This window comes from Centroberyx affinis, unplaced genomic scaffold (genome assembly GCF_046629955.1).
Source record: "Centroberyx affinis isolate AG114_WGS23_722 - 3 ecotype Tasmania unplaced genomic scaffold, CSIRO-AGI_Caff_v1 ptg002112l_1, whole genome shotgun sequence".
In the NCBI taxonomy this organism is placed as follows: Eukaryota; Metazoa; Chordata; class Actinopteri; order Beryciformes; family Berycidae; genus Centroberyx; species Centroberyx affinis.
In genome coordinates, this window is record NW_027280434.1 from 42,501 (window position 1) to 61,934 (window position 19,434).

The 19,434-nt window shown below is 41.1% G+C and overlaps 1 protein-coding gene across 1 annotated transcript in view; it reads left to right on the forward strand.

The window, feature by feature from the left end:
• The window catches only part of tppp3 (tubulin polymerization-promoting protein family member 3), a 20,440-nt gene extending 3,931 nt beyond the window's left edge, over positions 1-16,509 (forward strand). Inside the window, exons 2-5 of the mRNA XM_071531690.1 lie at positions 7,923-8,122; positions 8,955-9,108; positions 15,458-15,645; positions 16,130-16,509. Coding sequence (XP_071387791.1) covers positions 7,935-8,122; positions 8,955-9,108; positions 15,458-15,645; positions 16,130-16,133 — 534 coding nt within the window. The 5' untranslated portion in view covers positions 7,923-7,934 and the 3' untranslated portion in view covers positions 16,134-16,509. The remainder of the gene's footprint in view (positions 1-7,922; positions 8,123-8,954; positions 9,109-15,457; positions 15,646-16,129) is intronic.
• Positions 16,510-19,434: the final 2,925 nt, after the last annotated feature.

The following is a 19,434-nucleotide window of genomic DNA, read 5'->3' on the forward strand; positions in this document are numbered from 1 at the left end:
AGTCCAGACCGACCCGCCGCTTACACACAACACACTCTGCTTTCACAACTAATCTGACCATAATTTCAGGGTTGCCTGGCCCGGATCTGACACACATGTGTTCTGACACCTGGGGGCAAGCTGCTGGGTTGTGTCTCTGTGTGTGTGTGTGTGTGTGTGTGTGTGTGTGTGGTATCCAAACCACTAGCGCTGTGTTCTGGCTGCTGTTCCTGTCTGCTGCTCCTCAGGCCAGAAGCTGCTGAAACCGGAGATCTCCAGAACAAATTAGCCATGCGGTTCTGCCATGCTGCTCCTCTCTTCACAGGACGGAAGGGTTCAGCTCAGTGAAACATCAGGCTTTATTTTGCCTCCATGAAACAAACACAACCAAGTCATGGTAGCTTAGTAGCTAGACTGGGAGCCTCACAGCTTCCAGTCTACCCGTTGACACACAGAGGCTCTCTAGGGCCACATCCACACGAATACGTTTTTGTTTTAAAACGGCGTTTTAAAATGAAAACGATCTCCGTCCACACGAGCGTTTCAGAAATAATCTCCATCTATACTAACACGCCTGAAAACGCATATCACATGACCGTTCACGTACACTGGGCATGCGCGTACCGGTGCAAACAGGAAGCAGATTGTCTACTCTGTGGTTGGTTGCTTAGTTGCAGAAAATACCACAGAGGAAGAACAGCAATGGAGAAAAGTACGACCAGAGATTTCTTTGCTTGGACCGACGACGAGGCGGAACTGTTACTGAAAGTATTGTCTCCATGTTGTGTCCGTGTTGAATTAACCACTGGTAGTCAAGGCTGATGTCGTTTGTTTTCTTCCGGAAAAGGGTCACATGATAGGGGCGTGACGAATCAGGGAAGGACACGTCGTGACTGATGAGACCCAATCAGGAGGCAAACGTGGGCGTCTGCAGCATCGTTTTCAAAAGTCTCCGTTTTAGGGCTCCGAAAACGGCGGAGTAGTGCGGACGCTAGGAGGAAACGTAGCAAAAGTTATGAGTTTTAAAACGCAGACATATTAGTGTGGATGTGGCCTAGGTGTGTCTAGGTCCAGGTCGTCCCAGAGCGGACCAGCTTCAACTGGCCTTCTGCTAAACTCTGCTCTGTAGGATTGAACTGTGCGCTGGGAGCCGGCAGCCGCTCGAGTCGAGTTTAAGGTTCAGGCGTCTCTCTCCACCTCCTACAGCGACTTTCATCTGCAGGCGTTTTCTGGAGAGAGAGCCAGCAGACCTCTGACATGACCAGCAGAGGTGCTGCAGTGAACGGTTTGCACCACCATGTCTTTGGTTGGTCGTCTGCAGCTCCGCCTACTATTGGTCCATAATCGGCAACCTGTTAATCACGGAAAACAACCCCGTGTTTTATCTGTTACGGCTGTTAATTACACAATTATTTTGAAAATCACCATAAGGACACACATTAGAAGAAGTGAAATTAGCTGCTGAGGACAAAACCTCTCTAGACTCTTCTCTTCTGTGGTTCCCCGGTGGTGGAACAAGTTACCAAACTCCATTCGATCCGCAGAGTCCCTCTCAATCCTTAAGAAAAGGCTAAAGACCCAGCTCTTTACCTTCTCACCTAATGGCCCGTGTAACCAAACCAAAAAAAAAAATGTTTGCCTCTATGCACTCTATGCATTGCCTCATAGCACTGCCTCGTAGCACCTGTGTTCTGTTGGACCAGAACTTAGCTTTATAGCTCTTACTCTCGTTGTTCTCTCCTAACTAGAACCTTGCTTGTGTTGTATGAAAAGCTCATGTGTAAGTTGCTTTGGATAAAAGCGTCTGCCAAATGTGAAATTGTAATTGTAATTGTGGAAAAAATATATTGACTTTATATTTTTATCAGAAGTCAGTTGTGGTCCGTTGACTTAATGGATTCGGGCGGTTTAGAGTCTTTCTGGACGTTAGAGGAATCTGCTGCTGCTGCACTTCAGGATCGGCTTCAAAATCCACCCGGGGTTTTGGTTTTGGCTTGCTCCTGTCATCCTCTCAAGTGTGACATAATAAGGGATTTTGGCCCCCGCCCCCTCTCAGCCTAACATGACAATGAATAGGGGTGAAGCTACTGCTACTGCTTTCAGCGTTCCTCTGCATTTCTTTATTAGTTGAGCTGATTCTGATGGTTTGGAAGCTGAAGTGAAAAAAAAAAAATCTCTAGCCAGACTTCAGCATTTCACCATAACACAACATCCACACCATGGCTGTTAACTAAAGAGTTTTTAAAAATTCAGCAACATTTTAAAATATGTAATAACTTCATCTTATGTCATTTCTACTGACATTATTTCAATGGTTAATGGGATCCAGAAATCCCATTCATTCATTTTCACCACAGACTGAAAAAAAATGGATCCAGTCAGAATCTGAAAGCCTGAAATGAGGAAAACACTGAGCTCAGAACGCTGTGGTTCCTAGAGAGGCTGCTGGACGAATCTGGAATCTCTCACCTACCCACTAACACACACACACACACACACACACACACACACACACACACACACACAATGTATTCTTTCTTCTCGGAGGGTGTGTGCTCTGCAGAGACAGCATCACACACAGCCACACATGCTAACAACACATCGGTTTGTAGGCTACAGTGTCATGAACACACACACACTTCAGAAACACACACACACACACTTCAGAAACACACACACACTTCAGAAACACACACACACACACACACTTCAGAAACACACACACACACACTTCAGAAACACACAGACAGAACGCCAGCAGAGCGAGTTTGGTTGTGTTTGGTTTATATGTGGCTGTTGTGTGAAAACCTTGTAACTCCAGTTTTAGTGATTCTCATGTTTTCACACCAGCTGAAGGATTTCATGAAAAGCAGTGTGTGTGTGTGTGTGTGTGTGTGTGTGTGTGTGTCAGGTTTCAGATTCGGCCGGTCATCTCTGATGTGTAAAACCTAAAAGGGCGTGGAGACTCGGTAACCGTGGCAACCAAAGTTAGGGATTGCATCAATGTGTGTGTAATCGCAAGTCTGTGGACCAGAGTGAGATCATGTCTCGCACCCCGATGGGAAAAAACACTGTATAAACACACACACACACACACACACACACACACACACACACACCCATTACAGTAGTAGACCGCCAAGCCAGGTTCTTAACTTGTTGAGCCAGATCGACTTCCACAGGAGCCTCCTGGTCTTTCTAGTGAATTAATACTAAACCTAAAAGTAATACTAATATTAATCATCATGACAATAGCAGGAGTCGTAGTCATTAACTTTATTTGTAGAATAATACATTTTGAAAAGTTAGAGAAGTAAAAAGTCAAAAACAGTCGAAGCAAGTCTATAAAAGTGTCTGAAGTGATGATTTCTAAGTAACTTGCAGGAACTGCAATTTAATAAGAATTAGAACTTTGGTAACACTTTATAATAACCATCATTAATAAATGGTAAATTGATAGTTAATTAAACTTTAGTTAATAGTTATTTTACTGTTAACAAACAATGAAATGATCATGAATAATGTTTACTAATTATTAGTAATGCTATAATTTGTTATTTTATCATTAGTTTGTGTAATATAAAATCATTTGTTTATAAATGATATATTGTATCATAGCTGATAAGAGACGGTAAAAAGGGTAAAAAGCTATGATACAATATATAATTTATAAACAAATGATTTTATATTACACAAACGAATGATAAAATAACATAAATTATAGCATTACTAATAATTAGTAAACATTATTCATGATCATTTCATTGTTTGTTAACAGTAAAATAACTATTAACTAAAGTTGAATTAACTATCAATTTACCATTTATTAATGATGGTTATTATAAAGTGTTACCAAAACTTTTTGTGCCACTCAGGATTTATTAACAGGAACAGGAGTCAAATGCTTTCAGATTACTGAACTTCCACCTGATTCTTAGCCATTTATTAAGAGCTTAATAAAGCTAATAAAGAGCTTATTAGGTTTATTTAGCTGACACTCTTTATCCAGAGTGACTTCCAATTATGCAGCAGTGGAATAACGCTGTTGTTTCTGTCTCCAAAAAGCCAACTTTTCAAGAACGAAGGGAAACCGTCTTGTTTTTAGCTGGACCACCGTGATGTTTGACTTTCTCTAAATGGTTTTGAAAAGGTTCATAATCCCAAAGGTTCCAGAGTTTTCTCAACCCATAGAGCAGCAGTTAATCCTTCAGTTGAAGTTAAGGAAACACTTTACAATAAGGGTACATTAATTAAAGGTTAGTTAATGCTTAATAAGCATTAACTAACCCTTAATTAACAATTAACTAATGTGTCTGGTAATCATTTACTAATGGTGTTCATGTTAACTAAGGTAATTATTTAATAGTCATCTTTATAAACTATTAAATAATGTATAAATTAATTAAGTTAGTTAACATGAACATCATTAGTAAATGACACATTAGTTAACTGTTGATTAAGGGTTAGTTAATGCTTATTAACTAACCCTTAACTTAGTGACCCTTATTGTAAAGTGTTACCAATTGGAGTTACGAGGTTTTCACCCGACAGATCACCAATGTTACGAGCAACCAGCAGTAGGAGATCCAGGGTCAAAGGTCACAACATCCAAACGAGGCTGAGCTGGTTTAAAGCCGTCAGTTCTTTTCTAATCCGGTGACAAAACAAACGACAGCTGGAGGAAGAAGCAGAGTGAGCTGCCGCTGGATGGAGATTATTTTAGCTTTAGATAGATTGTAACTTTACCCAGTCTAATAACGCATGCCCAGTTTCCATGTTGTGTATCCAAAACAGAAACATCAGTATCTATAGATTATCTACATGTCTTTCTCCTGAGCTCTTCAGAATAAAACACACGTTAACGAGTCAAGAGAAAAGGAGAAGTATGTGGACTCTGAATGTTTCTTCTGATATTTCAGTCCATTGAGTTGTGTTTACTGTCAGACTTTGGCTTTGTGTGTGTCGTTGGCCTGATGACATCACAGCGGGCCGGCCGGCCAGACGCTGCGTCAGCGCCGCCGGCCGAGCCGTTAAACCAAACCGCCCAAATCCTCCTGCTCCTCCCTGTTCAGATCCTCCGAGTCTCCTCACCACTCAGTCTGCTGTTGGTGATCATCAGTCATCAGTGAAAATGAGTTTGCAGACTTTAATGTTCCCAGGTTTTCCCACCAATGCTATATCCAAGTTTTCCTTGGATCAGGAATAGCACCAATATTCCTTTCCATCCTGTCCAGACTGGACAAGTTGAATAATTAATGAACTCATTAGGGGAGGAACGTGTCACAGGTCACATGGTTTGATTCGTCATCATCAGACTCACTAGGCGGACTAGCTGCTAAAATCTGTTTGCTGACCAATTTTACTTTTCAAATAGAGAATTTTGGAGAAAACTATTCCAACCTCGGGTTGACAATTACATTACCCAATTAACTTAGAAGAAGTATTTTTGAAGATGTTCCAGTTGATAAAGTTGTGGTGGAAAGTAACCATCTGGTTGTGTTCATGAGAAAATCCCCATTAATTTTCCCAGCAGCCAGTGCTGGCTGGTAACTTGTTACTCAGTAATAGTCACAGGAATAGTAGTAACTGTAGTAGTAGTAATAGTAATAGTAATAACTAATTACTGAAATGTGTTTTCAGTAATTATTACTTACTTCAGTAGTTATTACTTTTCCCAGTGATCAGCTGAACCACAGCTGATGTTTCTGAGACAAATACAGTAAAAACAAATCCTGCCCCTCACACACACATACACACACACACACACACACACACACACTCACACACACACACACACACACACTCACACACTCACACACACACACACACACACACTCACACACACACACACACACACACTCACACTCACACACACACTCACACACAGCTGGACAGCAGAACTCCACAGGAGGGAAACAAATGCAGAAAAGGTGCGGCTGCTTCATCCTCCGCCGTGTTTCTTTTGGCTGCAGGTTAAAAAGTTAAAAAGTTTTCTTTCCATTAGCTAAAGAGACGCTGAACCTCCAAGACCAGAACACACACTGTCCGCCACTTTCCAGCAGGCTTCCTGTGTGTGTGTGTGTGTGTGTGTGTGTGTGTGTGTGTGTGTGTGTGTGTGTGTGTGTTGATATCATGAAGTTAAAGAGAGGCAGTGTCACTAAACCTCAAGTCCAAGTCAAATCCCAAGTCCTCAATGTTCCAGTCTGAGTTCCAGTAATCCCTGCTAGAGCAAATTAAAGAGAACACACACGACTTTACATCTGGCACATTAACAGTTAGCATGGAGACTTGTTATGGATTTCAGTCATTTCATTTGTTTTTTTCGATTTGTGTTTTTAGAAATGAACCAAAAACAAACAAGCAAATTTTAAAGTTCTGACTCTTGTATTTTAACAGTTTAACAGTTTTAACAGTGTTAACAGTGTCAGTGTTTGATGTCAAATAAATGTTCACAGCCTCTGTCTACATGTAGTTGAAGAGGAACTAAACACCAAACACAAACCTGATGTCACCACCTGTTGTATTCCACAGAAGGTGACATCATCACCTGGTACCAAAGATCAGCCAATAGCAGATGGCCATTTCAGTAGCATACTGTTTACCATTAGATGGTAAACAGCATGCAGATTTGGGTTTGGGGTTTAGTTCCTCTTTAACCAACCAGGTGATCAGGTACAAATTTTTACAAAGTCCAAGTTACAAATATTCAAGTCCGAGTGCAAGTTCGGGTCATCAATACTTAAGTGCAAATCCAAGTCAGAGTCATCAACATTCAGATCCAACTAGTCACGAGTCTGGGACCCCAGTACTACAACAGTGCAGAGAGGTCGGCCATATAAGGCATTCTGACTGAATCTGTAGTGGCTGTAGAGCACATATGTCAAACTCAAGGCCCGCGGGCCAAATCCGGCCCGCGGTGAAATTATCTTTGGCCTGCAGGATAATATCTAATTACTATTAGAGCTGGCCCACCGGTATATTGCACGCACCACTAATACTACAAATCCCACAATGCACTGCCAGTGCGTTGGCACGTGAGGGCCCGCAAGCGCGAGGCCTTGCACCACTCGCTCATCAGCAGCTTTATGGAGCTAGTCACCTGTGGCCAACTTTCAGCTATCCCCCTCCCCAAAAAATGGCTAAACGAAAGGTGGACTTTGAAAACAGGGGTTTTCAAGGCAGGTGGGAGGCAGAGTATATGTTCGCGGATATAAAGGGCAAACCTGTTTGTCTTGTGTGCGGAGACGGTGTGGCTGTAATTAAAGAATATAACGTAAGACAACACTATGAAACGAAACACCACGACAGGTACAAGCATCTGTTTGGTTTTTCTTTGGAGGAAATTATTTTTTGGCTGTTGTTGGCCTGTGGAAAAATGTTTTCATTAGAAATTACTGCAACTGATTTTTCATTTATTTAATGTTTAATGTTGTTTTTATAGGCAATAACTTAAGCTTTGTTAGTTCCAGGTTCGATATGTGCAATAAGTTAATTTCAATAAGTTTTGCAATAAACACTGAACCAGTCCGGCCCTTGACTTGTACCGATTTTTTAATTTTGGCCCACTGTGTATTTGAGATTGACACCCCTGCTGTAGAGCATGTATCGTGTCACATTATGTGGTATCGTGTCATATTATGTGGTATCGTGTCATATTATGTGGTATCGTGTCATATTATGTGGTATCGTGTCATATTATGTGGTATCGTGTCATATTATGTGGTATCGTGTCACATTATGTGGTATCGTGTCATATTATGTATCGTGTCATATTATGTGGTATCGTGTCACATTTTAATTTCAATTATCATGATATTGATTTCAACCATATCGCCCAGCCCTATATGGTGTTATTTCATATCGGCCTTGCAGAGTTCTGTGGACTGATGGAGGATCAGATTTCTGTCAGCAGTCTTGTGTTCTTGTTCCGTCTCTTGCTGCAGATTTTTCCCATCATGGCAGAGAGTTCGGACCTGGAGCAGCTCCTGTCGGCCTTCAGGCGGTTCGCTGTCCACGGCGACACCAAGGCCACCGGGAAGGAGATGAACGGCAAGAACTGGGCCAAGCTGTGCAAGGACTGCAGGATCACCGACGGCAAGAACGTCACCGGCACCGACGTGGACATCGTGTTCACTAAAGTCAAGTGAGTCGTCTGTGGAAATGTTGACGTGCACGGAGCAACATGCACTACTTCAACTGGAGCGCACGCCATACTGTATGTGTTTGGGTCCTTCGATTTCTGCACCTGAAAGTGCCGTTTTAGGGGAGCCTGAGCTAAACATGCCCATACAGGAATCTTTTTTTTTTTTTACATTCAGGAAACAAACACAGAAACGAACACTACTAGTTTGCAACCAATTTTTAAACAACAAATATATATTTACAGTCAGATAGGCTCTTAAAAAGACTGCTGGTTTTTATTTTTTAGAAGGTGCAGAGGGTCAAAGGAAAGAAGATATCTGTAAAACAAGGATACAAGAACAATGAGATCCAGACCCACAGAACGGATGAGTCGAATGTAAAAGCAGGACAGAGCAAGGCGCTTTTTCAAGGATCATGGCTAAGTGAAGCAAAGCTCCACCAGAAATTTGGAGTAGAGTCTCAAAGAGTTTCATTGCAAGGAATAAATTGTAAAAAGTAATTTTCTGATTCATCTTCCCACAGCTATGGAGTTTTGAGTTGTAGCTGTTCTTGTTCTTGATTGCCATCTCTTTATCTTCTCCTTTAGCTTGGGATTCAAATTTAGGCTTGTGAGGCTTTCGCACTTGTCCACTCCAAAATATATCAGTCATGGTCTTGTGTACTTTTATCCCTTTTTAAACATCTGTAGCTCTAGACTCTTTTCAGTAATAACTCCAGATTAACTCTTCAAACCGGCTATCAAACAGATCTGTCTGTGTTTGGTGTGACTGCTGTAGCCAGCGGCTGTAATCTGAACTCTGTCATCTGCATTGGGTTTGTGTTTCTGTCCGAAGAGCGAAGACGTCCAGGGTCATCACCTATGAGGAGTTCCAGAAGGCTCTGGAGGATCTGGCTCCGAAGAGGTTCAAAGGTCAAAGTAAGGAGGAGGCTGTGCAGTCCATCTTCAAACTCGTCGAAGGCAAAGAGCCCACCAACGTTGGAGTAACGGTGAGACTCTTCCCCCAAAACATTTTTTAAGACTTGGCTTCAGTTAGCCGAACATAGAAAACAGATCGTACACCGACTGAGCAAGATTATTATAGTTTTGCATTTTTCATTAGTTTTTATTTTTATTTCGTTTTGACTTTTTGTTTCAGTTTTCAATTTCAGTTTAGTTTTAATTCATTTTTAAAGCGGGTTTGCTAGTTTAGTTTAGTTTTTATTTTTTGAAAATGCTTCGTTTTAGTTTAGTTTTTATTAGTTTCAGTGTTAGTTTTAGTCTTTTTTTGTAATATGGGGTATTTGTCGGGGCGAGATTAAAAAATTCAAAATACTAGGCTTATGTATGAAATAAATTGACAAAGACAAAAACTAAAGACATTTTCTCTATAATTTTAGTTTATTTTAGTTAGTTTTGTAAACACACAATACAGTTTCAGTTAGTTATCGTATTTTTTTTTTCACACCTAGTTTTCGTTATTTCGTTAGTTTTCATTAACGATAATAACCTTGACACCGAGAGGATGAGTTTGTCTTCAATGTCAGGACTGGAGTTCAATTCCCAGTTTGTACGAAGGAAATTTCTACCATGAGTGGGATTAAAATTTTTAGCCAACGTTTTTCTTATTTAACCGACCGAAGCCTTTCCCAAACGTTAACCAAGTTGTTTTAGTTCCTAAACGTTAGCCGACCTGCAGCTGAAAATGTCCAGTTCATGTTTTTGTCACAGAATCCAGTTCATGGTGGAGGAACGTGATTTTCACATAATTCGTGACCACAGCATGTAAATCTGCAATTCAGAGTTCGTGCTCATTTCACAACTTTTTATGAGATCATGTTGTGAATAATAAGACTTATTAAAGACTCATCTGAATCCCAATGTCCACACTTTGACTACAAAGTCTACAAAGACTTTGGTCTGTCCTTCACGGCTCTGATGTGAACTTCTGGAGCCTTCCATAAAGACTTTTAGCGAGTGTGAAAAACCTGCTGACTTTTCAGACGAATTTGCCCATAATTCATAGCATCAGTGACGTCAATAAATGAGGACACTGGGGAAGCGTCCAAAAATGTAAACACATCAAGCCTGTTAGCGATAAAGTTTCTGTAAATGTGAATAGCCATCATGCTAGCGTAACGTTTTAGTGAACTTGTGTACACAGCTGTTTGTCTCTTCAGACAGTTGTGTTTAACGTACGATTTCCAGATGTGTTTTCATTTGATCGATGAAAATAGATAGTCAAGTGCTTTCCACATCGCAACATGTGATGTCATCAAGTCATATTTCTCCCTTTAAAGCCACATTACACTCAACACTCGGGTGGCGTCACCCGAAGTCTGCGAGGCCTCAGTCCGGAGTCCAGAGTCCAGACTCTGGGATTCAGCTCATGTAAGCAAATGAACAGCTTCATAACCAAATGATACATATTCATCTGGGCAAAAAATGCTGCTTGAAATTCATTAGTTGATATTCAAAAAGCCTAGAAGATTGTTTTGGCCAAGGTTTTGCCACCATTTTGTGAGCAAAATTGTTTACTGCCAGCTAATCACCACTAATACTAATAATAATACACCATTCTTTTTGGTTTAGGCATTTATTTTTTTAGGATTTATATTTTATTATACAACAGTTCTGGTCGAGTAATTTGATTGGACAAGAAGCATTCCATGAGTGCTCACTGGGACGTTTTACTGTACGTATCACTCCGCTTCACAGCTGTTCTGATGTAACCTTGATCAGGCTGATCACACAGAGTTTGTCTGTGTGCAGAAAGCTGCCTGGAGCTTCCTGTGAGGAGAAATAAAAAGCGGATCATCACAACGTCAGCTGACGTTAGCTGAGTAGCTGCTAGCTAAGCAGCGGAGTCATTCCTATGTTACCAGGGTCCTATGTTCCCAAGGTCCTATGTTCCCCAGCTCTATATAGCACATAATGGGAACCTGAAAAAGATGTTCCCCAGCTCTATTCGCTTAATATGGTTAGTTAGGGTTAGGGTTAAACATAGGACCCTTCGTCATGTTCTCATTATGTGCCATATAAATTTGGGGAACATAGGACCCTGGGAACATAGATACGCTCCCTAACCAGCTGGTTAGCTCTAGCAGACAATACAGTGTTGTGCAACAAACAAATGCTTACCAAATATTCCCAATACACATCTACACTAAACTCTAACTTAATTCACACCGAGTAGCGACAGCGATATGGAGACATTGACTTTAATTATGAACGGTCAGAGGATTGGGAAGAAAGTAAGATGAACTCGTCTGTGCTAACCTCAAAGCAGCAGCTAGCCTGCAGTCGGGAAACAGTTCACCTGTTGCTTGGCAACACTGGGCAGTGAATCCTGAGGAATTGATTTTGTTGGCGGAGACGAATAAAACACAAAAATCATCTGTTGTCTAAAATTACCATTACTTGAGAAATATATTTGTTGTTGTGGGGCATTCACAGGGGTCAAAACAAAAAAAGAAAATGTGGCTTTTATTTTTAAATAGGTTTACATTATGATTGGGAGAATTAGCTGACAAGGTGAGAAAGTCGGAGTGTTTTTACGGACCGGGAAGCATTCATGAAGTAATTCTCTGTGTTCTGTTTTTAAAATAGTGAATCTCTCATTTTAGAACAAAATTCAATGTAAGTCCCCGTTTATGTGATTCTATATTCCAGCTCTCGTCTCTCTTCACTAAAATAAATTCTCCTAAAATCTGATGAGTTTGAAGGTGACCGACTGCTGCTCCTCTTCATCCAAACTGCCTCAGCGCCTGGCTCAGCCCAGCCTGACTCGCTTTGATGACATCATCACCATAATAAGAAACTGGTTTCATCTGTGTGGCAGAGCGAAACAGGCCGTTAGTGTTCAAATATTTACAAAGCTCTGCAGGTTTTAATTAACAGATTATGATTGGCTGACAGATCCGGTTATGAAATATGAGGCAGAAATAATAAAACTTTCCCTTTAGGGCGAATCTAGACTTGTTTTCTTCAACTGAAGTTTGAACAAGGAAAAGCAAAGAAGAAGGAGAGCCGAGACTGAAACACAGAGCTGCACATGCACTTCACTACCTGGATCCAGAGGTGTGACCCAGTCAACTCTGCTCCAGTCCCAAGTCAGTCTCAAGTCTTGAGGCACAAGTCTCAAGTCAAGTCCCAAGTCTAAATGTAGATCACCAAGTCAAGTCCATGTCATTAATGTCAAGTCTCAAGTCTAAATGTAGAACAGCAAGTCAAGTCAGAACAAATCAAGAGTCCAGTATCAATTTAATATCTTAAAGAAAACTAAATATCTAGGACTTTTCAATGCAATATGGTTTTAATAGGATAAAAACTTGGTAAGAGCATCATGAGTTTGATTTCTATAATCAGTTTCAACTTCAATAAATTCAATCATTCCATACAAATTCAGAAAACAGAATTTAAATTCAGTCGTCTGCTGGAACAAATCTCATCACTTTCAATCTAAGTCATTTACACAAACACAAGATCTCAAGTCAAGACTTTAGAAACCTTTTCAAGTCATCAGAGTACAAGTCAGAGTCAAGTCCCAAGTCACCAGAGCCCGAGTCAAGTCAAGTCTCAAGTCTTCTCTTCATGCATCAAGGATTCAGCTCATGGTGGATGTTCAGCCCATTTTCCAATTTCCTGTTCCTTTTTCTTGTGGTAATCTGTAGCAGGAGGGATTTCATAGATGAACCTATATTTTCTGACTGTTGATATGCGTCTGGCGGGACGTAACCACAGAGGACGTTCTGATTGGTCAGAAGTGCCGTCTGGGGCGGGACTTCCTGTAGAAAGGAAAAAAAAGTGTGAGCAGAGATGGTGGTGTACGGAAGCCGAGAACGGCCGTGCTTGCAATTATTTTTTTAATGCCGCTATCTGGAGATCAAGAAGTTAATTTATCTTGTGATCTCGAGAAAACAAAAGGCCGATTTCTCAAGATAACAAGATAATTTATCACGAGAAAACTACATTTGTTTTCTCGAGATCACGGGATAATTATGAAGAACTCGAAAATGAGTGTCTGGTTCATTTGATCACAGCTGAGTTCAGCCTTCAAGATCATGGTCATGCCTGTCAGGAGGATTCAGAACTGAACAGGAAGTCAAGGCATAAATGTGAAGTTTTGTTTGCTGCAGTTATGTTGTTGTCAGTTGTCAAGACGCCACATGCCTGCTGGCATGGCTCCTGATCTCTGATAAACATTATAAGTAATAAGAGGAAACGACATTTTGTTTTCTCATGATAACGGGTTGAGTATCTCGTGATCTTGAGATAACAAAGCTCGTTTTCTCGTGATCTCGAGATAACGGCATTAAAAAAAATAATTGCAAGCACGGCACGTTCTCGGCTTCCGTAGTGGTGAGAGTTTTGAGTGAAACGGGTATTTTTAATTTTTTTATTTTCAAAATCCAACAGTGAGTCTGTAGCAGGACTCTGAGCTCAGCCTCGCTCTGTCAGAATGTGACGCTTCAAACTCAAAATGTTCTCATTATGATCTTTTTTTTTTTCTGTATAAATGCAGAAGAAACATCATCACAAACGTTTCAGCAGAATCCAACATTGTTCTGCTGTGATGTTTTACAGAACTCCAGTTCCAGTGTTTTTTACATTTTCTCCAAACGTCAGAGACACGCCCACTTTTGCCCTGTTCGTCCAATGAGAGCCCTCTGAATGCACGCATTCATTCAAAAACGTTCAAATGTATTTAGACTATGTTTCATTCACCAAATTATGTGGTAACACTACAATAAGGGTCACTAAGTTAAGGGTTAGTTAATGCTTAATAAGCATTAACTAACCCTTAATTAACAGTTAAGTAATGTGTAATTTACTAATGGTGTTCATGTTAACTAAGGTATTAATTTATACATTATTTAATAGTTTATAAAGATGACTATTAAATAATGTATAAATGAATACCTTAGTTAACATGAACACCATTAGTAAATGATTACCAGACACATTAGTTAACTGTTAATTAAGGGTTAGTTAATGCTTTCCTTCAGTTTGACGTCTGAGAAGTTTGGTTTTGGTCTCGTTTGGTGTCGAATGAAAAGTGAACGAAGTCTAGAGGAAGAGAAATGTCACATGATCTGTTTCTCTGATACAAACAGAATCCACAGAGTTTTTAGAAGAGAAGGGAGAGAGAGCAGAGCGTTCTCTGTGGCTGAACTCTCCTTTAAACTGCGGCCTGTGAGGCCATTTAAGGAATGTGTGGAATGTATTTCTAATACATAAACATATTATCATGTTTTTAATCTGGGTGATAAATGCCTTTTGAAATAATTAATATCTGCAGCCTCTAGGCTTCTTCCAATAATTAATCAAGTCACAGAGTGTGAAGGGGAAAATAAACATCGTCAAACCCTCAGTGTGTTGCTGAGAGCCAGAGAGGAGAAACATCTGGAGCTGGACTGACTTCAGTCTGCTGGAGACACAGAGCAAGAAATAATAAGAATAAAATGTGTCAAAAATCTGTTTTAATTGGTTGGAGTTTTTATTCCCGCCTCCTGGTGCAGTGTGATGTCACCATTAAAGAAGCTCTGTTTTCAAGGCAGTTAAAGTAATGGTAATTATGATATAAAAATACAAGAAAATAAAGCTAACAAGGTGAAAACGTCATTTCATTATGACTTTATTCTCCATTTTGGGACAGCCAATAGGATCCTCTTGTTTTTAATACAGACTTTGGAACAGCCAATAGGATCCTCTTTTTTTTTAATACAGACTTTGGAACAGCCAATAGGATCCTCTTATTTTTAATACAGACTTTGAACCAGCCAATAGGATCGTCTTTTTTTTAATACAGACTTTGGAACAGCCAATAGGATCCTCTTATTTTTAGTACAGACTTTGAACCAGCCAATAGGATCCTCTTGTTTTTAATACAGACTTTGGAACAGCCAATAGGATCGTCTTTTTTTTAATTCAGACTTTGGAACAGCCAATAGGATCCTCTTATTTTTAGTACAGACTTTGAACCAGCCAATAGGATCCTCTTGTTTTTAATACAGACTTTGGAACAGCCAATAGGATCGTCTTTTTTTTAATTCAGACTTTGGAACAGCCAATAGGATCCTCTTATTTTTAATACAGACTTTGGAACAGCCAATAGGATCCTCTTATTTTTAGTACAGACTTTGAACCAGCCAATAGGATCCTCTTGTTTTTAATACAGACTTTGGAACAGCCAATAGGATCCTCTTTTTTTTTAATACAGACTTTGAACCAGCCAATAGGATCCTCTTGTTTTTAATGCAGACTAAACAGCCAATAGGAACCTGCCTGTATATGTGTGTGGTGCTGAACTGAGTCTGGTTGAGTTTGACGTTGACTCTTCCTCTGTGGTTCCGACAGAAAGTGGCGAAGACGGCGGCGGTGGACCGGCTGACCGACACGTCCAAATACACCGGGTCCCACAAGGAGCGCTTCGACCAGAGCGGGCGGGGCCGGGGCCGCAGCGGCCGGGAGGAGATCGTGGAGAACACCGGCTACGTGGGCGCCTACAGGAACGCCGGGACGTACGACGACAAGACCAAGACCAAGTAGGTGGCGGGGGGGGGGGCTCCCTCTGAGCTTACAGGAGGTGGAGCTTCTACAGCAGTGGTTCTCATCCTTTTTCATATCACGGACCCCTACTTTAGTTCACATTAGGGCCACAGACCCCCATTTGATGACATTTTGTCTCTCGGACCCAAATCTGAGAATATTTTTTATTGTCAGATATGATTTTGTGCATAATTCCATGACTATCTGTATTGTAGGTAGAGAGATAACAGAGAAACTATGATTAAAACAGTAATTCTAAAATGACAAAATAATAATAAGTTTACCAATTCATCAATTTGCTGGGGACCCCCTGGAATGCCCTCAAGGACCCCTGGTGGTCCCTGGACCCCACGTTGAGAACCACTGTTCTATAGCACTTAGGTCTGGACCAAACCTTGAACTTTGACCCCTAACCCTAAGCTGTGTGTGTGTGTGTGTGTGTGTGTGTGTGTGTGTGTGTGTGTGGCTGTGTGTTTCCAGCTGACTTCCAGCTCCTCCTGAGCTGAAGCTGGACTGAACCTCAGACAGACGCCCCCCCTCCTGTCCAGGCTGGTCCAGGTTGCACTGCGGCCCTCTGGACTGCAGGTTTTTGTGATGTCATCAGGACTGCAGGCGGACATGGAAGTGACAGACATGATGCAGCTTTGTAAACCATGTTCCTGTTGGTTTCTGCTTCTTTACAATATAATTCATCTCTTCTTCATAAGGTCTGAGGCTGCTGTTGAGACTTTTGTTTCCAGCTGAAACTTCTGTGTGTTTTCTGAGCTTTGTTTGTGTTTGTTTGTTTGTGTTTGTGTTTGTTTGTTTGTGTTTGTGTGTGATCAGAAGCTGGACAGCAGCTGTGTTGGAAGAGACTTTGTTAAATGAATAAAGAGTAAGAAAGACTCTGGTTACTGTGCTGCTTCTTTTGTTTTTACATTTTCCATCTTTAGTGTTGATTCTGACTGTTTTTACAGGCATGCACCATGATTTTGAAATCAGTCTCAGTTCCCCCTCTCCTCTCCACTCCTCTCCTTTCTACACAGTGTGTGTGTGTGTGTGTGTGTGTGTGTGTGTGTGTGTGTGTGTGTGAGCTGTTCCACATCCTCCCTCCCAGCCTCTGTGGCCAGAAACAGGAAGCTGATGCGGGTCCCTTGTTGTCACGGCAACCAGAGTGTACACAAAACAACACTTCAGCACCTGGCTTTGACAGCTTTCTCTCTCTCTCTCTCTCTCTCTCTTTCTCTCCCCCTCTGTCTCTCTTGCTCTCTCTCTCACTCACTCCTCCCACTCCCTCTCTCTGCCCCACCAGCCCCCCCCCCCTCTCTCTCTCTCTCTGTCTCTCTCTCTCTCCCTCTCTCCCTCCCTCCCTGTCTTCAGTGTTTGGATCTAAACAGTCTTGTTCATGGCAACGTGTGTTTGTCTGCCTGGCTCTAATCAGAAGCAGATCAGAGCCTCGCCCAGCAGCCGGACCGCAGGCAGATAACATCCAGCTCAACTTTGACTGTCCCACACACACACACACACACACACACACACACACACTGTGACACTGTGGCGATCTGCAGGCTGATAAGGCTGCAGATCAGATCAAACCACTCCAACAATCTGCTGAACTCACTTTCAGCCCGAACTCTTACTGGCAGATTGATTCACTGCCAACATGATCTGACTGCTGGTCCCACACACACCTACTGCTGCTGCGTGGTGCGTTCATGTGCCGGTGGGAAAGTCCGACAGACTTCCAGTCAGTGTTGCATTCATGTGTTATTTTGTCAGAAAAACAAATCTGGAAGACAAACGATAAACAAACATGGCCGTCCTGCTGCCGAACAAAATCATCATAACAAATGGTTAGTCTGCTAACTGCAAACATATAATAAAGGTGGATGTGTTTGTCATTTTTTTTTTATTATTGCTGACGGACATAAAACCAGATTTTTCTGCCATGTTGAGAAGGTTAAAGGTCATCTTTGTGTCATAATTTGGACATTTTCTCTGAGTTTCCAACTTGATTATTCAACTTTGAATTATGTTCATGTGGCATTTCCAAGTAGGAAATGTGTTTTTGTGATATAGCCATTAGCATGATGTGAACACAGGGAGAGTCTCTCCCCCAGTACTATTACAACTACATGAATAAGATAAGATAAGATCAGGTTAGATAAAAATAGCACTTCATTAATTCAGGTGCCACAGCAGCAACTGGCAGAACAATGCCAAGGAAGTCATTATGTGTAAAGTACAGGAAGGTAATAAAAGAAAATCGGTACTAAAATAAAATAAAGGTATAAACCACATAGAGAGTAAACTATACAAACTCTACAGAGAGTAAACTATAGAGGCAGCACAAATAGATGCAAATAATAAATCCAAATTACAAATGCAGATTCAGATAAATCCATGGATATATTCCAGAGGAAAGTAATATTATTATAGATTATGACTTTCAGGTTGTTTTATTTCAAGCAGAAAGCAGCTGAAAGCCTGAATGAGTGTGGAGGAAAAATATGAGCAGGACGAAACGACCCGTCTGTTTCAGCTGTGAACAGGAGAGACCGCCGGGACACTGAGCGGCCCCCCGTCCCGTCAGGAGGAGAGCGGCCCCCCGTCCCGTCAGGAGGAGAGCGGCCCGCCGGCCCGTCAGGAGGAGAGCGGCCCGCCGTCCCGTCAGGAGGAGAGCAGAACAGAACAGGAAGCAGCAAACCCAAACATGATCTGCAGAAGAAGAGAACAGACTGTCTGATGGAGAACAGAGACACTCCAAGAAGAAGAAGAAGAACCATCATTAAAAAAATCACACAGAAGGTTTGATATAATAATGATTGGCTTTTAAAAACACAGCAGCGGGCGTCAGCAGTGGCTCTGTGCAGGTTTACATGTCTGAAGAACATCATGACAGAGCACATGACCTTTGACCTCTGTACTACTGGCTGCTTGTAATGAGCATGGCCTCAGTTCAATCAGGAAGACTGCTTCATTCACACATCTACCCTCTCTAACCTTTCACTTATAATAATAAATAAATAATACAACTTTATTTATATAGCACTTTTCTAAGTGCTTAACAAAAAGAATTAAAAAACAACAATTAAAAACAAAAGAAAAACAAACAGAGATCATGAAACAGAGGGGGAAAAAATGAAGTTACCCAAAAATATAGACTGTCAAAAGTGGGATAATAAAACACAGCAACATATCAAACATTCATAAAAGCTTTCCGATAAAAGAATGTTTTAAGAAGAGATTTAAAAGACACTAAAGATGTTGCCTGTCTCAGTTTTCATCATCCAATCAGCTGAGCTTCAGCGTGTCCTCACCTTCTCTCACACCCACCTGGGAACCAATCACAAATCAATGTCTGCATGACCTCACTTGGATACTCAGTGCAGAGATACAGCAGATCTTATAATCAGGCAGAAGCTGCCAAAGGTGAAATATCACCGATGGAGGCGAGGCCAGAAGTTTCAGATCAACAACCATTTTCTGTCAGTGGATGCAGGAGATAAGGGACAAAATGTGAAGAATGTTAAAATGAAGTACAGGATGAATGCTGTTCCATATAAACATGTTCACAGCTAAAAACCTGATTTAGTGCTGATTCTCTCTCACTGAGGCTGTTCAGCCACCAGGGGGCAGCAGTCCATTTGTCAAACTGCAGAGCTGATGTTCACTTCAACATAACATGATGATCATTTCTCATTTTCTTTTCTTTTTTTAAACAGAATTTTATTGGTTTTCAATAGAAACAAGAGTTATACATTTTGCCATCATAAAATTAAAAATAAAATAGTGCCATCCATCCA